Source organism: Rhinolophus sinicus, linkage group LG04 (assembly GCF_036562045.2).
Source record: "Rhinolophus sinicus isolate RSC01 linkage group LG04, ASM3656204v1, whole genome shotgun sequence".
NCBI lineage: Eukaryota > Metazoa > Chordata > Mammalia > Chiroptera > Rhinolophidae > Rhinolophus > Rhinolophus sinicus.
In genome coordinates, this window is record NC_133754.1 from 185,195,845 (window position 1) to 185,216,609 (window position 20,765).

Genomic DNA, 20,765 nt, shown 5'->3' on the forward strand with positions numbered 1-20,765 from the left:
GAACAGATGAAAGACATCCAGAGCGATGAAAGGCTGGTGTGACTGACTCATGTGTCACACAGGCTAGTCATTAAGCCTGTGCCATCGTTTAATTGGCAGTGTGTTTTTCTTTTTTAGTGGTTCATAAAAAAATGGTGCATCTTACAAGCGAAGGCATCTTAAATGTGACGAACCATGGTATTTAATCTACACTCACCTGCTGTGTGGAGACGTTCCTGCATTACACCTCACTGGCTCGCATCATACTTCTCCAGGCCGGGCACTGCACTGGGAGCATGTGGACCTCAGAGTCGGGGCTCCTCAGAGTCCCCTGGGAGGCTGCTTCCTGACCAGGTTGCTGGGTGCTGCCCTCAGAGCATCATGACTCGGCGGGTCTGGGGTGGGGCCCGAGAATCTGTTTCTAATCAGCTCCCGTGACGCGTCGCTGCTGGGCCACCCTTGGAGTGGCACTGTCCTATCGTTTCGCCCATCATTTAATCCCTTCGTCCTCTGGCTCCTTTCAGCCTGGTGGGAGTCAGCGGGGAGTGTCTGGGTGGTTCCAGAATCCTGGTAGGAACCACTCACTCTTTTGGACATCTCAGAAGGTGGCGTCCCTCTGGCATCATTCATGGCAAAGAGAGCGCAATTTGTAGGGTGGGCTGGGCCAGGAAGGCTCTGGGTCTTCCCAGGACATCCTTCTCAAGAACTTCACCAGGTCAGTGCGGCCTCCTATAAACTTAGGCTTTAAACGTGGGGTCGAGGCCCTGGATGAACTCAGTAGACTGGGCTGGAATCTGTTCATAGTAATATTTAGGTCAAAACTTGGCACAAACAAGCCAGGCACACCTGTCACGCCTGCTCACACGTGTTTTAGCTGGTGACACGGGCAGGTCCCTTTCCCTTTGGGGGATGTATGCTACTGGTTTAGCAAAAAGAAACATCTAGGCACTTTTTTCCTCAAATAGGACAATCCATTTTCAAGTCACCAGAACGTTTTTCAAATGGAGTATTTGGCAACACTGCCCTCTCTCCTGAAAGCAAGAAGCAGGGGACGTATCCTCAGAAAGAACTGTTTTATATGCAGACAGTACTAAGTTTTTGTTTTCTTCAGAAGACCCAGATCTACTCACATGTTCACCGAACTGAACGTAAGAAATGCTTTAAGAAAGAGGAGACGAAGCCTTGTCCTGGGTACAAAAGGTTTATTGTTTTTAAAAATAAGTTACAAAACCAAACATCCCACATGGGAGCAACATGTGTGAACAGGGGCTCATACCAACCACAGCGGCTCATGGAAAGGACTTAGCACAGGGTCCAGGAGGGTGAATTCCCGCATCGCTGACACACACGGAAGGTCATGCTCCCCAACTTGCTCATCCTGAGCTCTAAGGCGGTCTTCCTGGCCTTCCATAACCAAGCTAACGTGCCCAATCAGCGCCATGCATACAGAGGTGGACTGCTATTCCAGGGGCTCGGTCTTAACCAACGACATGCTGTGTTACAAAAGGGGGGTGCTGCACTAATACGGGGCAGTGAGGAAATGCCTGAGCATGCGTACAGTTGGGGCTTGTCCGGGAAAGTGCTGCCCGGGGGTCTGCACCGGCGGGGCGGGCGGAGCTACTGCCGGCAGGTGTCGTGGAAGGCTTCGAGGGTTCGGAAATCCCTCCATGTAGGGGGAAGGCCGTCCTGCAGAAACTTCCCACAGCGTTGGCACGGGGCCTGGAACAGCTTTATGTAACTTCTTAACCAGGTCTAAAAAGAGAGTGAGGAGAGAAATGAAATAAATCGAATCCACGTGCTTCCAACGTCATCGTTCCTGTCAAGCCTAATGATGTCGAGGACAGGGAACGAAAGTGCCCTGGGACTCCCAAAGGTGCCCTGGGACTTTACGGAACGCTGCACGTGGGATCCACAAGGTCATAACAGCTGAGTTTCAGTCCTGCCGCTCCCTGGCCCCTCCTGACAGAGGCCGTTTTTAAAATAGCAATTTCTGCTCTCAAAGGCAGGAAGTGCTCCCAGAGGAGTGGCCGTGAACTCCGCCCCAGGCCTGTGGCTCCGGGCGGCATGTAACCATGTTTCATTTGCGAGTCCCGGGTCTTCTGAATATTAGTATTGATCGTCTGCTGCTCACGGCCAAGCGGAGGCCATGCACATGTGAGGGGAGGCTTCGCGTCCTGTCGACTTTAGAATTCTCCACTGAGGTCAACGTGCCTTCTTTCTAATCCGATTTCAGAGGTCATTACTCACTGTCACACTGTGGCCCAACACACCTGGGGGGAGGGTGGGGACAACCTGGGGCCACCAAATAACACAATAAGCGGCAAATAACACCTTTGAGTGGTTCAGAGTGCAGACGTCTCTCGGGCATCATACATAAGGATGAGACGCACATAACTCAATTCTCACACTCAAGGAGATTCGCTACCAAAGAAAAAAACACAAACAAACAAACACAAAAAAACCACACACACACAACCCAAAACCAACAGCAATAGGTAAGAAGTCGTCACTGTGACAGGCCACACGAATCTCATCACTTAATGTCCTCCTGACCTACATCGATAAGAGAAAATTGTTCCTCTACAGAGGTTGGTGGAGTTTATTGATACAAATCCTTCTGTCTTCATCGCAGCTGCCCTCATGGTGGCAGACCGCCCCCGCGGTACTGTCCGTTCCAAAGGCTAGTGTGGGAGGTTCGGGCAATAAACATGAGGTCAACGGATCATTCGGTTAAACAATTTATCCTTCGGTGCTAATTCAATTCAAATCCTCCCCAAATCCCAAAGTCAGTCACGGAAGGGAAAGAGGGCATTACAACACATAAGTTTGAAAAACGAGCCTTTGCATCTATTTAGAAATGAAGAGCTCGATGCAGACGGTCAGCTGAATTGTTCTCTGGACACACAAATGAAGCGCAACATGGACGGCTATGCCAACCACCTGGGTTTACGCGGGGGGGGGGGCACAGAAATGAGGAACGCATGCAGGCCTGGAGGCAAGTGGAGTGTGGAATGTTCCAGAATTGGAAAACCCCAGGGGGGAGCACCAGAGAGAGGAGGGGCCTGCCAGCGCCGTGAAGTCAGCTGTGCGTCTCCCAAGAAATGAAGCAGAGGCTCTGCATGCAGCTCAGTGGTTGAGGCAAACGTGATGGGACGAATCGCACGAGCAACACTTCACCCAGCTGTCAACACTGATTTGGACTTGCTAACAGGTATAAGTTTTTCCAGTAGGTTCTCCAACTGGCTGCCTTTCTGGCATGAATTAAAAAGGGAGTTTTAGCAGCAGTGGAAGATGGAGACTACTGAGGTGAGCCTGAAGCCGTGTCAGCGTGATGTTCAAACAGCTGGCCCACTCTGTCAGGATGGGCTGGAGCCAGTTGTCGGCCCTGCGTGGGTCAGCTGGTGGGCATGGGAGAAACTTGGGCAGCAGCGTGCTGATGAACTGGCTTTGGGGCTGGTGGGGCTTTGCTGATTTCCATGGTGCAAATATCTGGGTTCGATTCCAAGCTACCAATGGTCAAACAACTGGCTGGCAAAATTCTGAGCGCCTAACAAGAGCTGGCAGGAGCTGACTCCAGCACGCCAGTGGAAAGGCTGTTTGGGGGCCATTCTCCATCCTGAGCACCAACTCTGAAAACCTAAGGATTAAGTGTCTTGGGCGAACTGCAAGATTTGTCTTAGTCACTGCAAGATGCTCAGAGCCGAGCAGAGAGCCTGGCACAGATTAGCACTCAATAAATATCTACTGACGAAATCAATGCTGGAAACTGTTGGAAGATCAGTTCTGAAACCACCGATTGTTCAGCAACGATAGACGACAGCAGGTAAGTAAGCGGAAGCGGCTTCTCGGAGATCCCGTCCCAGTTTAGAGAAAGTATCAGCTCCAAACCGGCCCACCTCCCACTGCAAGGCCCTTGTAACCTGAAGACGCAGCATCTACGGACCTGCCGAGTTGCCCGTTCTCACGGGTTTAAATTAAATGGGAGTCTGAGCTCTTAAAAGCCACTTACCATAAAGGATCTGACCACGACGTCTGGCATCTGGGGCAGTTGGTAGTGGAGCAGGGCGGTGGTGGCATGGTCTGTCACCTGGGAACCAAGGACAACGGTGGGGTTAGAGGCACAGAGAAAACAAGACGAATGCAGTCCTTTGAGATGACAAAAATCTGCTTTTGGATGTCTCCTGGAGGAAAGGACATCTAAAATCAAATCTGAAGTACCACAATCAGTTAGCAAAGTTGGGGGCGGGGCACAGAAAGGAGGAACGTATGCAGGCCGACAGGCAAGTGGAGTATGGAATGTTCCAGAAATGGAGAACCCCACGGCGGGAACACCTGAGAGAGGAGGGGCATGCCAGGGGCGTGGGGAGGCAGAGACATCTGATCTCAGAGGGGGGACTGCAAAGGAGCTTTCCCATCCGTCCACATCTACTTCACCTTGACACGGGAACACTTCTGGCAGGGTGACTGGTCTTTCTGCTTCCTTCCATTCTCATTCTGTCTCCTAATTTGTAGCCACGTAGGCTCTGTGATTAGGAATCTGTAATTTCTGATGATCCTTCCTTTGGGCCTCACTATTACTTTCCTGAGGCGCTTCCCCACTCACAGGGGTCCTCAACCAGCTCTCCTGAAGAAGGGTCTATTTTCAGCACCCTTCTGGGCTGCACCCCATCCCGTAACTCCAAGCAGAGGCTTCAGCAGCAGAGCCAAGGAAACGACTGCCTCGGGGACCAGATGGGACGCACCCTGGGTTCAGCCCCAGGACTGTCCGCTCACCCTGGTCCAACCCCCTAACCTCTCTGGGTCCCAGTGTCCCTTCTGAAGAACCAAGGGCTGATCTAAGATGCCCTGCAGTTTGGAAATTTGATGACACCACGACTGCTAATGTCTGCCATCAATCAGCAAGTTAATAGGTTTAATCTAATTTGATGGTTATGCTCAAACACATGGCTTATTTGATTGTCCTCATTAGGGATTCTTGCCACTACAAGTGCTGTGGTTAAATAACAAACTGAAACTTTGTGCACAAGAACCAACACGGGTCTACCCTGTGTTGATGTACCAGCTTCCAGCCCCCCGCCCCAGAACACTACGTGACGAGCTAAGGGGCAGTTAAGCTCACCCGTCGGGGAAACCGGAAGGGCAGGACTAGGTCCCACATGCTGGGCTGCAGCCGATCAGAAATGAGTCGCCCTGTGGGTCCACACCCAAGGCCAGCAAGGGCACACCCCCAAGAGTGAGGACACAGGCACCTCAGCGTCCAGAAGCCTTACAGACCCTCTCTAAGCCTCACTTTGCCCCTGGATATAATCGCCGTGCATGTGAAGCCCTTACCCTCCAGCCTGTCTCCCCACCTCTTTTGCTCCCCCGGCCTCTGGACTTGCCCTCTGCGCCCCAGACCTTGACGGCCGGCAAACCCCACAAGATGATCAGCTCTGTGGGGGCAGGGATCACACTGTGTCCTCAAGACCTGGGACATCGCCCAGTATTAGCAGGCGCTCCACGTGCTTGTTGAATAAAGAAACTTAACGATGCCCCCTCACCACAAACATCTGCACTGGCTGCCTTGCAAATCCAGCCAACAGTTCAAGTATTCACCACAGCTGAGGAATTCTTATCCAAGTGACTTTCAAGATAAACGGTACTTATTCCTTCTAGTGCAAAGACTTTATTTTAAGCATTTTGACAGACAGCTTTCTAAAATGAGCAATGTTTTTTAAAAAACAGTAGTAATGATAACTTGGCAAAATGGCGGGCGACTGGTAGGGTGAAATTAACTGCTGCTTCAGAGCCGCAAACTCGGCTCCAAGGGTCCTGAGCTTAGAAGCTTGGTTCTTACCTGTCCAGGTGACTTGCTAAAATAATAATAATAAAAAAACAGCAAGGGCCATTTTCTAAGCTGCTAAGACATTCCTTACAATCACATTTGCCATTACAATGGAAACAAAGTTTCTAGAGAATTCCTTCTCCTGCACCTACCATTTAGTTTACAGTGCCCCTAACAAAGCCCTGCCCCACACGCCACCGTCACAGCATGGAAGCCGGGCCGGCTTGGTCGGTGCCCTGCTGTCCCCAGGGAAGAGTCCATTTCAGTGGCTTGAGAGCCTTGGCCGGGGGTCTGATTCTCTAACCACACGGCCACCCAGAGGCCACCTCCAAGGCCGGATGTTTGTTTGTCTGCACGTTATCTTTGCTTTTCTTCTTACAACTTTTAATACGAATGACCAACATTTAACATTCTGGAAACTTCACCCAACTCGGATCCCCAGCTTTTCTGGAAGTGTCAGAAGAACTGGGGGCAGTAACAGTGTGCCTGCCTCATGGGTCCCCGTGCGGGTGAGGATGACACGAGTCCGACACGGGATGTGCTGGCACAAGGCCCAGCTCCAAGCATCACCGAGTGTGGCCTTAGGGCAGGGTACACACCTGCCGATGCCGGCGTCCCTGGGGTCTCACGCCAGGCCTGCTTCACCCCCGCGGCCGCTGGAGTTTAGGACCTCTCCCCAAACACTGCCCAGCATCTATGCCCCAAACCTTCCTGCTCACTGGGTGCCTGGCCTGGCGAATCTGTGCCCCTTTCCCCATCCCTTCCTTAGCTGACCTTTGGAATTGAGCTCTTCTGGCTGAGTTTTGATAACTACAAGGTGCCAAGCCAGGCAAGACTTGCTAATGACAGGAACCTCTAACGCGCTCTTCCAGACCTGCTCCTCCTCCTGCTCTGAGGAGCGACACCACCACCCACCCAGGGGTCTGAGCCGGGCACCTGGGCTTGTCCCACCGCGCAGATGCAGGTGTCTCGCAGGCCTGGCGTTACAAATCATTCGTCTTGAATCCCGCCACTTCGTCCCACTCCAGTCCAAGCTGCGGCTTCCCCGTCAGGACCAGGAGAGCCCCCGCTAGTCCTTCCATCTGCTCTTGTGCCCTCATAAGGGACATTCTGGAGCGATGGGGAAGGGCTGGGGCTCTGGAGGTCTGAATTCGGGCTCCACGTCCTCCAGCAAGGCCACCCTGGGCCAACGTCATGTTTTTTAGCTGCAGTTTTCCCGTCTGAGAAATTGGGATAGGAACGAACAGTACCCGTCATGTGGGACAATCATGAGGATTACGTGGTCATGTGCGCATACTGTTCAATAAGCTATGGGTCAAACTGAAAACTCTCTGGGAGTTACGTGACCACACTTAGGACAGAGTCCAGGACTGGAGAGCTGGCATCCGAGACCCTGCAGGGCCTGGTCTTGCCTCCTCCTCTCCTCTCCCCTCCCCTCCCCTCCCCCCCTCCCCTCCCTTCCCCTCCCTTCTCGTCCCCCTCTGAAAACATCTTGGCCCCCAAGTGCTCCGTCTCCTCCCCATCTCCTGCTCCTCTTTCTGGACCCAGTTTAGACCCATGTGCTCAGGGAAGACTCCCAGAATACCCTGTGGGTCATGTCTCCTTGCTCGGATCTTTCTTTGTTTAGTGTCCATTCCCCTAACCTGACTGTGAACTCTGAGGCCAGAGACCCTGTCTGTGTAGGTCCTCCTGTGTGGGGGTGGGGAGACAGGTGCTAAGGACTCGCCACCCCGGGCGACCCCCAGCCTGCTGGGATCCTGGCCTGTCTGCCTGCACCAGGACTTCCCAGGGCTCAATGCCCGGCTCGCCTGTCCATCCTGGCACACGGGAACTTTTCAGTTCGGTTTGGCTGCGTGGCTAGTTCAGCCAACACATCAGGAAGTGGAAGTGGTGTGTGCCTTCTGTTTGGAGCCGGTGAAGGGCAAGTGTGCATTCTCATGCCCTGTCCTCCCGTGCGGTGCTGGGAGCCACCCACAGATGGTGGGGCCTCGGTTAGGTCTGGGTCCCTGAGTGCCTCTCACAGCTCAGGATGGTGGAGTTGTGTGAGCCACAAATGCTCACAAGTGACAAAAAGTGTGAAGTCCTTTGGTTACAGCAGCACCACCTCTCCTCTTCACACTGATATATCCTCCTTGGAGATTTATTTCCTGTTTGCCAGGTCCAGGATTCCCGCAAGTGACGGCACACATGACTTCAAGCTGTGGCCAAGGGAATGTTCGTCTAGAACAGTGCTGCTTGCATGTGGTTCATGGGCCAGCAGTGCTGGAATCACCGAGCCCTGGACCCCTCGCAGACCTAGACTCAGCCTCTCCAGGAGGGGCCCAGAAATTAAGCCAGTCTCTGCAGCTGTTCTGCAGATGCGAAAATGCAGAAGGATGCAAGTGTTAATGAGCACAGTCCCTGGGGACCCTGCTACTGCACACGCTGATTAAGTAGGTCTGGAGTGGGGCTTTTTCCAGACTGGGCATTTCCACCTGACTCCCAGGGGACACCAAGGCTACTGGTGAGGGACCAGGTTTTGAGCAGCCAGGTGGTAGAGTATTTCCAAAGGGGCAGGCATTTGATTCTGAGGCACAAAACGAAGGAGTACAAACCTGAAGGAGAGCCTGTCTTTTTCATGAATCAAAACGAATGACATCCCCTGCACGTCACAATGGTGCTGTGGACCAGGGGGGCAGGGTGAGGGGAAGACATTTCCACGGGTGCCGGTGGGGTGCTGAGGTCTTCCCACTTCTGGAAGGTGCTCACTGAGGACCCTCGGATTAATTTATAATCACTGGATTAGTGCGCGTTTACGATGCCTGTGATGCCTGCGTCCCTCACACTTAATCCCACAGTAGCTGAGGTGGGTGTGCTCCTTACTTCCATCTTACAGGAGAGGAAATGGAGACTTACAGTGGGTGGGAGGACGTCCAAGGTCACGCACCTGGTGAGGGGCGATGGCTGTCTGAGCCCACGCTGCCTCCCTCCCCTGGCCAGCTCTCCTATTTGCTGATGAAGGCACGTGCCCCAGAGGCCCCGGGCCCACCACCTCTCCCCACCACCTCCCAGCTTGGTGAAGTCTTTGGAAAGCCAGAGTCCCGATGCGAGGAGCAGCTTAGATTTGTCATGGTGGCTACTCGAGCAGAACAAACTGAATTCACTGGGAAGTGTCCTCCTCCAGGTACTGTTTCTGGCATCTGACTCCTAGGAGGGCACGTAATTAGTCTCCCTGTTACTGGGCCAGCAATCTGGCCAAATTTAGGCTCTTTTTCAGAAGGTCCAGTATAAAATGCGCCCTCAATTGCCAAATGGTGGCTTTTTTTTTTCCCCGGTGTTGACACAATCATTTAATTTCTTTAATTGGCCATCAGCAATTACAGAAATATTTTAATAGAAGGAAACAAAGCTGACTCATTGGCCATGTTTTCCTTCCCTTCCTCCCAAACTCCTCCCTGCTGGTTTTCAGTTTCCCGTGACCGAACTCCAAAGCACCAGGCAAGACATGGTTGTTGAATGTTGGAGAAATTCACCTATAACCATCTTCCTTTTTTGTCAAAGCATTCCACCTTTAATACATTTTTGTTTTACACTTTTCAACAAGAAAGATTTTTTTGTTGTTGTTCACCATCCAAGACGTGGGGAAAAACAGGCCTGAGGCAACAACAAAAAAATTGCTATTAACTAATTTAAATGGACTCCGTGCCAGCTCGCTGAGGTTCGTCCTGTTGTCCTGTAAAGCTAATGAGATTCCGCTGGGAGATAAAAGCCGTCCCTCCCAGCAGTGGAGGCAGAGGAAGGGCACTAATGCTGAGAAAGGGACGCCATTCATCCCACCAGTGAGTGTGGGTTTGAAAAGAGCTTGTGAAAAGATCAAAAGAGATGGCGAACCCAAAGAGAAGGGGGGAGGGGGGAGGAGAAGGTAAGAAAGTAACAATAAACCAGCGAGATCCGGACCGGCGGGGGGGGGGGGGAATGACAGCGATGGGACCAGCAAGGGCAGCACAGAAAGACAGACTGACCCGAGGGGGTGCGTGACACCGGAGGCCCGACACCAGGTCCCATCTCACCTCCAGGCAGAGAAAAAGCGCAGATGCTCTGGCTTAGTCTGGCTGCGCTTCCTCCTTTCCCAATGCTGGACCGCAGGTGATTTATTTTGAGTCGGTGACACTTCCATCGTCCACCAGCAGACCCGCTTTGCTCTATGAACCGCACTCTGTTTCCTCGTCCTCCACCCACAGGGCTTACAGACATCCCCCTCCCACCCCCCGCCCCAAGTTCAAAGAGGCGGATGGGAACTAAGCGCAGAGAGGGAGAAAGGAATCTTTCAAGAGACCTTGAAACAGCTTCCAGTCAACACACTGGAAAAGGCGACACCAGTCAAAACAAGTGTTCCAAAGCTCCCCCACCATATTGTGAGCAAGGAGCAGCTGACATCTTCACTCCCAGCACCTCGGCGAGAGAGTACTTTGGGGATGACGAGTTATTTCAGCTACACCCAGTGCGACCGCCCATCACGGCAGCAGCCCAGGCAGCGTTTACTGGGCAGCTGGGCAAGGAGGGGCTGGTCTACACCGCCCAGCCTGGCGAGGGCCCAGGCGTGGATGTGGTCTGTCCCTGAGCCGTGTGGCCTGGGACAAGGGTTAAATGTGTCAGTGGAGGGAAAGTGTTTGAACAGGGTCTGACCAATAGCAAGCACCCACCAGATGGGAGTCGTCACATCTTTATGTCACTTTAGTCGCCACAACCACCTTCTGACGGCGCTCCCATGAGAAGTCCCACGTCCCGGGGAGGCTGAGTGACCTGCCCAAGCCAAGCAGCTCCCGAGCAGCAGAGCAGGACCTGAGCTTGGTGGACCCTCCACCCCGGGTCTCTGGGTGATGTGGGAAGGTGGCAGACCCAGGCCCGCTCCTCCCCAGGAGGGAATGGACTCCGAGACTCCTTGGGTGGAGGCAGGACTGCACCCCAAGTCTCTTCACTTACACCCCAGTTCACACAACTTCCTCCGCCTCCCTGCTGGAAGCTTCTGCCCGTCCTCTCACTGCCACATCCCAGGCACCCACCCTGAACAGGGCCTGACACACACGGGGTGGGGGAGGAGCCTCAAGAAGGTCTCAGACTGAGCGCATCTCCCTGCCTTGCAGAAGGAAGGGGAAACAGGGCAAATGAAAGCCAGCAGCATTTAGTCAGGAGTGTGTGCGAGTAACCAAGGGAAATAAAAATACAGTGCTAAAAAAGGGGGTGCTAAAGAAAGGGGGGAATCCTACTGAGGCAATGATGACTTGGATACATCCAGCCCAAAGCCTTCTTCCCACTTGTGCCCTCCAGCCAGCTGTGGGGCGCGGAGAACGGGCTTAGGTTCGCCAAGACTATTTTCTGTGTAAGGGCAGCCCCCAGAGCACAGGTTTTGGGGCAACCTGACAGACTGTTATCAGTACAGGAAGCCCAAAGAACAGGGTGGTGACACACACAAAGGACCAGGGAGACACAGACAGGGGACAAAAGCTCTCGTAATGGAATCTCATTCCCCAGCAGTTTCCGCTTCTAAAAAGCAAGTTAGTTGTATTTCTTGGTGGCCCAGGGATTGTCCTCAGAGATTCCTGAGGTGCTAAGACTGTAGGCAATGTCCCAGGTGCAGGCTTCTGAGCCAGACCGAGAGCTTGCAGTGCAGCAGACGTGAGGAGCACACAATCCAGAGATGGGCCAAAGGCAGCGTCTCTCAGCTTCTAGAAGGCAGCTTAGGCTGGGGGCCAGGACCTGCTGTTAAAAAGGGCCCCAAGGTGATTCTGATGTCAGCCACATTAGGAACCGCAGTGGACGGGCGGGGGGGCATTGCCCACTTCCTACCACTAGGGGGCAGGACTGTGCGCAGTGCCGGCGGGAGCTGAGCTGGAACACGAGCCAGTTCTGTTGCGCTCTTCCTAACGAAACGGACTAATGGCACTGAGCTACGTTATCTGCAGCACACGGCCCACGAAGCCCCAGGCCTCCTCGGCTAAGCTGGGAGAGCTCGGACCTCCGACTATTAAAAGTACGTCCCGCAAGATTAATAAATAGGAAAAGTTAAGTACCCAAGTGTTTAAAAGTTGCTTATTTAAGAGAGAAGCTTGGTAGAGACCCAGATTCTGGCTTCCCTCCAGCCAGTACGTGCTTCCACATACTATGAGGAAGATTCTCCCTGGCTCACATTAACGAGGGAAGGCAGTATGGTGGGGAAAAAGGTGACACAGCGTCAGGAGACAGGTTAGCCCTGAATTCGTCACCACCTACCTGGGTGACCTTGGCTGCATCATCACTGCCCCCACCGGCCCTGGTAAGAGAGCAAGGCTGGGACCATCGGGTGCCACTAGGCCTGGGTTTTCAGTGGGGCCTGACTGCACGCCCTGAGGCCACACCTGTGGTGAGTGAGCTCCACCTCAGGCCAACTAGCAGTGACATTTAAGAAGGACACGCGAATCCCAGCAGGTGGGGGGGGCACCAGGTTCCCGCCCCACCCCAGGAAGCCACCTGCTGCCCTGCTGTCAGCCTCGTGCAGTCCTCGGTTTCTGGGCCGATGACACAGAGCTTAGAGAACAAGCTCAACCCCAGGGAGACATCAGCGCAGCACCATTCATGGTGCTGGAAACCTCTTCCCATCTTTTTGGGTTTCAAGGAGACTCAGGGGCACAAACTAATGGGAACAAAGCAAACGTTTGCTACTGGGTTGTACATGTGCTGGTCCTGCAACTCACAGAAATAAAAATAAACTTTCATTCACTGGATATACTTTAAAGGCTACACAGGAGATTAGCTCAAGACTTTGGGTCTCTTCTCAGGGTTTGCTGAGGACAGACCCACCCTTAAGGAGACGGACACTAGGAATCTCAGAAGGAGAAAATTCTCTGTGGGTCCAGGAATCAAAAGCGTGAACCTAGTGTGTTAAACGTTTACAGAGACAGCAAGCCCTGCCAGCGACGTTGCTCTGACGATGAGCTCCGGTTTCATGAAGAATAGTTAAAACAGTCCCAGAAGTACACATTCCATGAAGAGGAACCATCTTGATTTCAAAATTGAAATGCTATGAATTCAGTCTGGAAAGTGCTGGGGGTGGGGGCGACGGGGAGGAGCAGAGACGAGCTGCTAACACTGGGGTAAAAGTCCAGGAGAGCAGAGGCCTTTATGATATTGCTGGAGTCTAATCCGCGCGCCATGGGTGCAGCAGGCCCGAGGCCCGAGCAGGAAGCGCTGCTGTCCAGGGGGACCAGGGATTATCACTAAGACGAGATCAATGCCTCCTCCTCGGCTTGATGCAGAAGACTTCACATGGGCTCTGAAGGCTTCTACATGTCCCCTCGAGCCTGGCAATGCTGCTCTGGGATGAGACCAGAGGCGAGCTGCGCGGGCTGGACCTGGAGAGGTGAGTACAGACACTGCTGTACCACTTTGCTCAAGATCCCTGGGCACAGCTTGAGACCAGCGGGCTGAGAAGGATGAGACCTCATTTACAAAGCACTGCATGTAGCCTGTGGCACACGCCAGGGCTTCCATAATGGTTTTTTTTGGGGGTGGGTAGTGGGAGAGTTTTCATCCTGACCCTCTTTGAAGTCCCACCAAGATGGTACTGCCATCGCAAAGGGAAGCCCCTCAACTCCCTGATGCTTGAGTACAGACTGGCTGAGGGTGGCCTCCAGAGGCATAAACAAAACAAAAACAACTAACAAAAAAGCCTGCAGCCACCTGCAGGATCCTTCGAAACACCATGGCATGGCACATGAGTCCTGGATGACATGACCCCCGTCTTACCTCCCTTCAGCAACCTGGCTGCCTTAGCGATTCCTTCTCCCAAACCTGCTTCCCAACTCGGCATCTGTGCTCAAGCCTGGAATGCTCGTCTCTGGCTAAGCCCTGCTCCTCCTTCAAGACTCAGCCCAGGGGCCTCCTTTCCTGTCCCGCCCTGTCCCCACAGCAGCACCCTGTGGACACCCTGGACCGCGCTTGCCTGGCCTGTGACCGGGAGCCCCCAGCTTGCACCAGGCTGTCCTCTCCGTGAGGATGAGGCCACGCTGGCCTCATCTGTCCCCCCCTGGGCCTAGCTCAGGGCCTCTCAGGAGAGCACAGTACTCAACAAGGTGGCTCTGCAGTGGTCAGTGGGGACAGGGGAGCAGTGTGACAGCGGGGTGAGAGGGTGGCAAAAGCTGAGGTCACAGGGCATTGCCCGGGAGGAGGGCTTGGGTGAACAGGAACAGCCCAGGTGGCTGCGAGGGAACTCTCCAGGGTCCTGAACAGCCATAAACTTCTGCCAAAGGCCTGCGCAGGGCTGAGCGGAGCCACACGAAAGGCCCTTGACATTTCCCAGGATTTAGGAATTAGGCTTTTCATTTAGATGAAACACAAAAAAGTTCAATGCGTTCCAAGATGGTAAAATACCAGATTCTGCTGCTGGCTGCCAGGAAAGTCCCAGTCCAAAGATACCTGAATTGTTCTGTACCCACTTGGTGTGATGTTATTTTCTGCAGGAACAGCCTTGCAGAGAGAAGCACATCCAAAGACATCTGGGCTCCCAAGAAAATACAGACACCACCACCTACTTCCCCATCAAAATTGAGGCAACTGCAGGAGAAAGAACAGAGCCCACAGAGCAGGGAGTGAGCCCTGGCCGAGAGGCAGCTCTACCGCTGTGGCACCTGGTGACTTCTCCCCAGTCCCTGCTGGGCGGATGGGGTGGGGAGATGGGATGTCAGGGCAGAAAACACTGATCTCAGTTACCTTCTAGGATCACCCAAGGTCTCATCAGCCCTCACAGGACATGAAGGATTGTTCCAGGTCCTGGGGCTGTGATGCTACATCAGCCAGGGATGCCCAAAGGGCACTGCTGGGTGGTTGTAATTGCTGGTGTCTTATTCCCTCTAACTCACTTTTTGGGGCCAGAAGAGAGAACACGCCTGGAGAAAAGTGAAGATGAACGATGCTTCGGTGGGTGTCTGTGGGTTTGTCATGGCAGCTGCTGGTCTTTGGTTTACTTCACAAAAAAATACCTAACAAAATGGGCCATACAAATGGCCACAGCTTCGGCACTCCGTGCTGCTCCCCACGACAGTGTTAACAGCAGCAGCTTCTAGCTACTGAGCACCTACTCTGGGCAACCTAGTGACAAGCACCTCACAGCATTACTTCAGTGCTGCCCACAACACTGTTCCCTATAAAGCAGGTTTTACTGTTTCTCCCTTTTTTTATGGCAGAGTGACCTGAGCAGGAAGAGCAGCTATATTCCTAGCCCAAGGTCCTCCAGCCAGTTCATACACAGCAGAGCCGAGCGTAAATCCAGGCGTGTCCGATTCCGGAGCCTGCATCTTCTCCACTGTGTCCACTGTGGAGAGACCGGAAGAGGTGACAGCAAAGGCATGAGCAGGAGTGGCCAATGAGGGGACAGCACGGCCACTGCCAACACGCGACAGAAGCCGAGGGAGTCACAGGTGAGAAGGTCGCCTCACACTCCCACCTAGGACTCAGTTAATGTCGCACCAATTCTGTGAGGCAGTGGCTCTTATGCTCCCATTTTACAAATGAGGAAACTGACGTGAGTCAGGCCACACAGGGAGCAGTGGTCAGCAGAACTGGATGGCCTCTCTCTGGAACAGTCACGGCGGGGAATGTGATGGGAGGTGAGCCAGGGTTTGAGAGAGGGCGGTCGGCTGGAATCCATGGTGCAGTGGGCAGACACGGTCCCGGGCACTGGGCAGGCTGCTGGGTTGTGCAAAGCGGCTTGGGGAATGGTAGCAGCTGTCAGCTTCTGACCTGGAGGACGGAGAGTCCCGTGCAACCCCTCAGGCAGACCAAGCTGTAGAGATGAAAGCGACTACTCTATGACTCCTGTAATGGCAGAGAACCACAAACCACTGCCAGCAGGATGGGCCGGGCTGTCCTGCTCCACTTCACTGTAAAGCTGGGTACACGTGAGTATCTGAACAAGGCTCTTGGTCATGACCACACTCAGCAGAGCTGAGGGAGCCTTGCAGAGGGAAGGAACTGGGTTGTCATACGGGGAAAACAAATGATCAAATCTATTCTGGATTTAGAAGCTTGTGAACAGTCAAACATGCCCCTTAAGAGAAAAGGTGGCGATGAAAGGCTTTTCAGCTGCAGGGAGCTCATAATGATCCCTCCCGCCATTCTCAGCTCCCAGGGCCCCTGGGGTGACGTTTAACAACATCCACACTTGTTTTCCTTCTGCTTCTCCAGCTTGGTCAATACAGGCCAGCTGTCAGCTGACAAAGGGGCTGCCCTTCGGGATGACCCTGGAACTGTCCATCGCCTCTTTCCCCAACTCTCGTCAACAGCCCGATACTTGGCTCAGGAGGCCCCCCGCCCACACCATCTCTCGTGCAGAGTCCGCGGACAGGAATTGATCGTCCTGCACCAACTGCCCACTCGCCCTCATACCGGTGAGAGTTGTTCCCTCGGCTTTATCCATTTGGGATGGCCAAGACACACTTGTCAGGCAGCATAGGAACACACAGAAACAAACACAAACGCCACCATGTTCGGTCCACAAAACCTCAGCTCTCTTCACTGGAAAAGGTTCAACGGCACTTAAGAGAAAAGAGGACTGCAGAGCAAGAGGATCTGGAAAAAGCACAGGCCCTTTCACGGTATGAAGAAGACCCCCTAGACTGCGGGTCCATCCAGGTGTGGGGCCTCCGCCGACACTCACCTAAGCAGGTACCGAGCCAGGGGAAGGGCAGAGCCTTGGCACGGGGCCTCCACAACCACTTATTTACCTGTGGCATCTGAAGAAGGGTTTCTGAACGGAAATGGAAGTGAGCTGGTAGGAAGAAATTCTAGGTATTACAGAGCATGCGATTTGAAATAATTGCATGCCTACTATTTGAGCCTCTGGCGACATACACACGGCACCAGGGACATGTGCAAACATGCCACAGAGCCGCATTCAAAAGCAGCCAGTCCTGTGCCCTGGGAATTCGTGCATGTTGGATAGCTTCTGTCCCTGGGATTGGAACTAGCACCATCCAATGTGAGTGGACAGTTTATGCCGGGTGCCCCGTGCAGCCAGTTTCAGAGAACCGACTCTTGCAGACGTGACTCCCTCTTCTGCAAAGCACCAGGTGGCCACTTGGAAACACCCCATGGTAAGTCTGTCCCCACACAGAGGTCTGGCTTTGTAGCAAAGTATGGACGAGTGAGCGAAAGGACAAGCCAGGGAGCAGATGAATGAAGGAGCAGGGCACCCGCCCAGGACACTCCCCACCGCTGGCCAACCCACCGGGCAAGCTAAGCTCTGCCCAGGACACACGACTGACAGGTTCCTCTTCCTCTGCTGCCTTGGAATAATGACCGTGGACTAAGCACTGGGCACCGTGGGCTACGACTTCCGTGTTTTACCTCCGAGTGGACAGCCTGTGATGTGCGTCAGTCCCGCTGACACTATCTCTCCTCCCTGACCCGTCCTCCCCTGGGGCTGTGCACACTCCACCTCTTTCTTAGGTCTCCCTGCTAAGATTTAAGGCAGGAAGTGGCTGCAGACATGCTCCTACTCTTCCTAAGTTACTGGAGGAAATACACACTGTTCTGAAGTGAGGAGGTGAAAGATCAAAACAGTGACTGCCCGCAGAGTTTAAATGTCAGAGAAATATGAACGCGTCTGAAACCTTTCCTGGCTCTTTGTGATTCTGCCCTTTCAGATGGTTCCCCCGACTTCTAAGTTCCCTTCTCTGAATCCGCTCTGCTGGAGGCGTGCGGCTATAAAAAGCTCCCCGCTCCAGGATGAAGCGCACAGAACCTCTGGGCACCGCCGTCAATGAGGGGACCCTGTTGGCAGCCACAGACCCACAGCAAGCTGTCCCCAGCCCTCCGCCCTTCCTCACCACTGGGGAAGGGGTCTAATGAGGGAGAGGGAAAGGGCTCGCTGACAGAGTCCCCGCTGCAGACAAAAGGCAGGCAGGCCGGCCGCATTTAGCTTCACGTGGTGGGATTTGCAACAGGCCTCGTATGCTGTCTTTAACCCAGGGAGTCAGGCGCGGCCCGAGGAGAATTTGACAGGTGTGCGGCTTAGCTCCTGACAGTATTTTCCAGAGATAAAAAGGCGAGTGTAAGCTCTGTCTGGCTCTGCGAGTCAGTCCCCCCTCCCACACCCCTGCTTTGTCACATTGAAGGGAAGACCTGGGAGAGCTTCCCGCCTTCCCAGTAGGCACCTCTCTGCGGTGGCCACCGCTGCTACTTGTGGGCAGGAGAACACACACATACACGGTAATTGCAACCACATAATGAACGCCAAAGAAAGGAGCCCTGGGCGTCTACAGCAGAGCAATGCAGGGAGAGTTCTTCTAACCATCCGAGGACAGCGGAGGCTGGCGGCCCAAGAGCCCCACCTTGGAGGTGCGGCAGTTACAGCACCTACCACCACGGTCGCGACGGCTGGGAACTGTTTTCTGCCCGAGAAGTGCCCCCTTATTAATGACGGAGGAGCCTCCTGGACCACGGCACTGTCCCCTCCCAGCGCGCTTTCCCTCCTGCTTCGGGCTGAGCTCTTCTGGATGATGCTGACAGCTAGTCCGCCCCGCCTGGTCCGTTTGGCGGGCCGGAGGCAAGCAGCGGTTGGTGGGGGCATGTTTATCCCATGGCTCTCGCACAGTGTCTTTCCAGGGAATGCTACAAGCCACATCAGTCGGGACATCCGAAATTTAAGTGGGTGGATAAGAAGATAAAAGAATTCTGAGAAAAAGCAGATACTGAGAAGCAGAGTTTAGAAATATTGCCACCTAATCCGTCTCTGTTGGCATCCTGAGTTTGAAACACTGAACATCAGCCCATAAACGACACCAGGGCTTCGGAATCTGCAACGGCCAAGGCGTCCCGCTTTGCTTCAAACACGGCCCGGCTGTGGGTCACAGGCCTGCGTCTGACCACCGACACGCCAAGACTGACATGACAACACGAGCAGAGCAGCCACCCATCCCCATTCCACACTGCAGCGCCCGCCCTCTCTACCAAGGGCTTCTGCAAGAAACTATACAAAACAGACTTTTTAAAACAAAGTCCTGAGCCCCTTCCGTGAGACGGTAATTAGTTGAAAGCTTTACTGATAAAGGATTAAGCTTAATTCTATAATACATGATTTTCCAATATATTCCTTAATTTGACAGCAAACAGACAATGTTTTAGAAGGGAAGAGAAAGGCCTCTTTAATCCACTAATTCTTACCTGACTCTGAAAAAGGAAAAGACTTCAACGTTATCTACCTTTAGTTCTAATCAGAAAGCACCATCACCTGCCCCCAAACTGTGGGTCATTTATATAGGACAGGTGAATATCAGAGGTCACGTCCACTCAGTTACTAATAGGTGAAGGCAGGGATGATAAAAGAATCTCAGAAAGTGGTCTGCACAAATACAGACAATACGCCATTCACCAGTGGAGATAAAATTCCCATCCCTACAAATTCATGTTTGTACTGCTTCAAACATGTTATATAAACTACAAGGAAGGAATTGGCAGGTGCTCCAAATTTTTCCAACTAGACCAATATCTGATTGTAAACACTGCCTCAGTGTGTGTTTGTGGTTTAGACAAATACAAAGAGTGCTCACTGGGTTATTTTTAGGGGAGGCAGGATAAAAATACAGCACTGTCTCTCCAAATCTATGCTTCACCAAATCTGTGTTTCACACATTTTACAACTTCCTAATAAACTTTCTGCTCACACTCAAAGACTTAATACTACACAGAACATTAAAAATACATATGCAAAGGGAAGCATGTTAGCCCCTCCCTCCTAAAGGGCATACCAGGTTGTGAGTCTGCAGGGCCCATGGCCCGAGGTCACCGCCCACCTTCTGTACAGAGGACACTAAGATCAACCAGGATAAAAAAGAACTCAAAAGCTGTTTTAATGTTTTTCACTATGAAAGCGAAACAAGACGCAGGTGACATAGTATTCTTTCTCCTTAGAATGCTCTGGACCAGCTCGCTGGGGGGAAACTGACCAAAGCAGGCTGAGACTCCATGCACGCTGAACAAGCACATGCCTCCGCTATGGTCACTCAGCTAAGAAGCTAAGATCAGAACTGCCCCCACGGGAGCCCACACAACCACACTCTTCCTTCCGACTCCAGACCCCGGGGGTCTGGGGAGCTCCGCGGGGCAGAGCAGTGTTAGGGGAGTTTTCTTTGTAAACTTTTAATTTTGGGTTAGCTTGAGATTTACAGAAAAGCTGCAAAGGGTACACACGGTTCCCATAGGCCCTCCCCCACTCCCCCGCTGGTAACATCTTTCATTACCTGGTATGTCCGTCCTAAGTAAGAAACCACTACTGGTTACTTACTACTACTGACTAACCCCAGAGCTTATTTGGAGTTCACCAGTTGTTCCATCAATCTCCTCCTTCTGTTTCAGGATCCAATCCCGGGTGGCACACTGCATTTAGCTGTGACAGATCAGGACATCTGTGACAGATCAGGACATCGGCATGTGTTCACAGGCTCCTGCAGGTGTGGTGTTGAGCTTCAGACTCCTCCCCCGGTCCCAGCATGAGTCCTTCGCTTAGCCTTTCCCACAAAGGTTCAGGACCAACGTGAACTGGATGCACGCAAAACACCGCGAGAGGGCTGGTCTATTCCACTCTCACACAAAAGCCTTATGCTCGGCACTTCATGGGTACAGGTTTCCTTTTGGGGTGACGAATCTGTTTTGGAACTAAATAGAGGTGGTGGCCCCACAGATCTGTGAAGGTACCACCATGTTTCCCCGAAAATAAGACCTAGCCAGGCCATCAGCTCTAATGCATTTTTTGGAGCAAAAATTAATATAAGACCCAGTATTATATTATATATTATATTATATTATATTATATTATATTATATTATATTATATTATATTATATTATATTATATATTATATTATATTATAGCCGATATTATATTATTGTGTTGTACTGTATTGTATTGTATTACATTACGTTACATTACATTATACCCGGTCTTATATTGTA

The 20,765-nt window shown here is 52.7% G+C and overlaps 1 protein-coding gene across 2 annotated transcripts in view; it reads right to left on the minus strand.

Moving 5' to 3' along the window:
* Positions 1 to 1,161: 1,161 nt before the first annotated feature.
* Positions 1,162 to 20,765, minus strand: part of MED27 (mediator complex subunit 27) — a 187,900-nt gene continuing 168,296 nt past the window's right edge. For both annotated transcript variants that reach the window (XM_074331236.1, XM_019728890.2), the window contains 2 exons: positions 3,989 to 4,066; positions 1,162 to 1,731 (listed from right to left, as the gene is read on the minus strand). In XM_074331236.1, the coding sequence (XP_074187337.1) occupies positions 1,597 to 1,731; positions 3,989 to 4,066 (213 nt within the window). In that variant the 3' untranslated portion in view covers positions 1,162 to 1,596. The remainder of the gene's footprint in view (positions 1,732 to 3,988; positions 4,067 to 20,765) is intronic.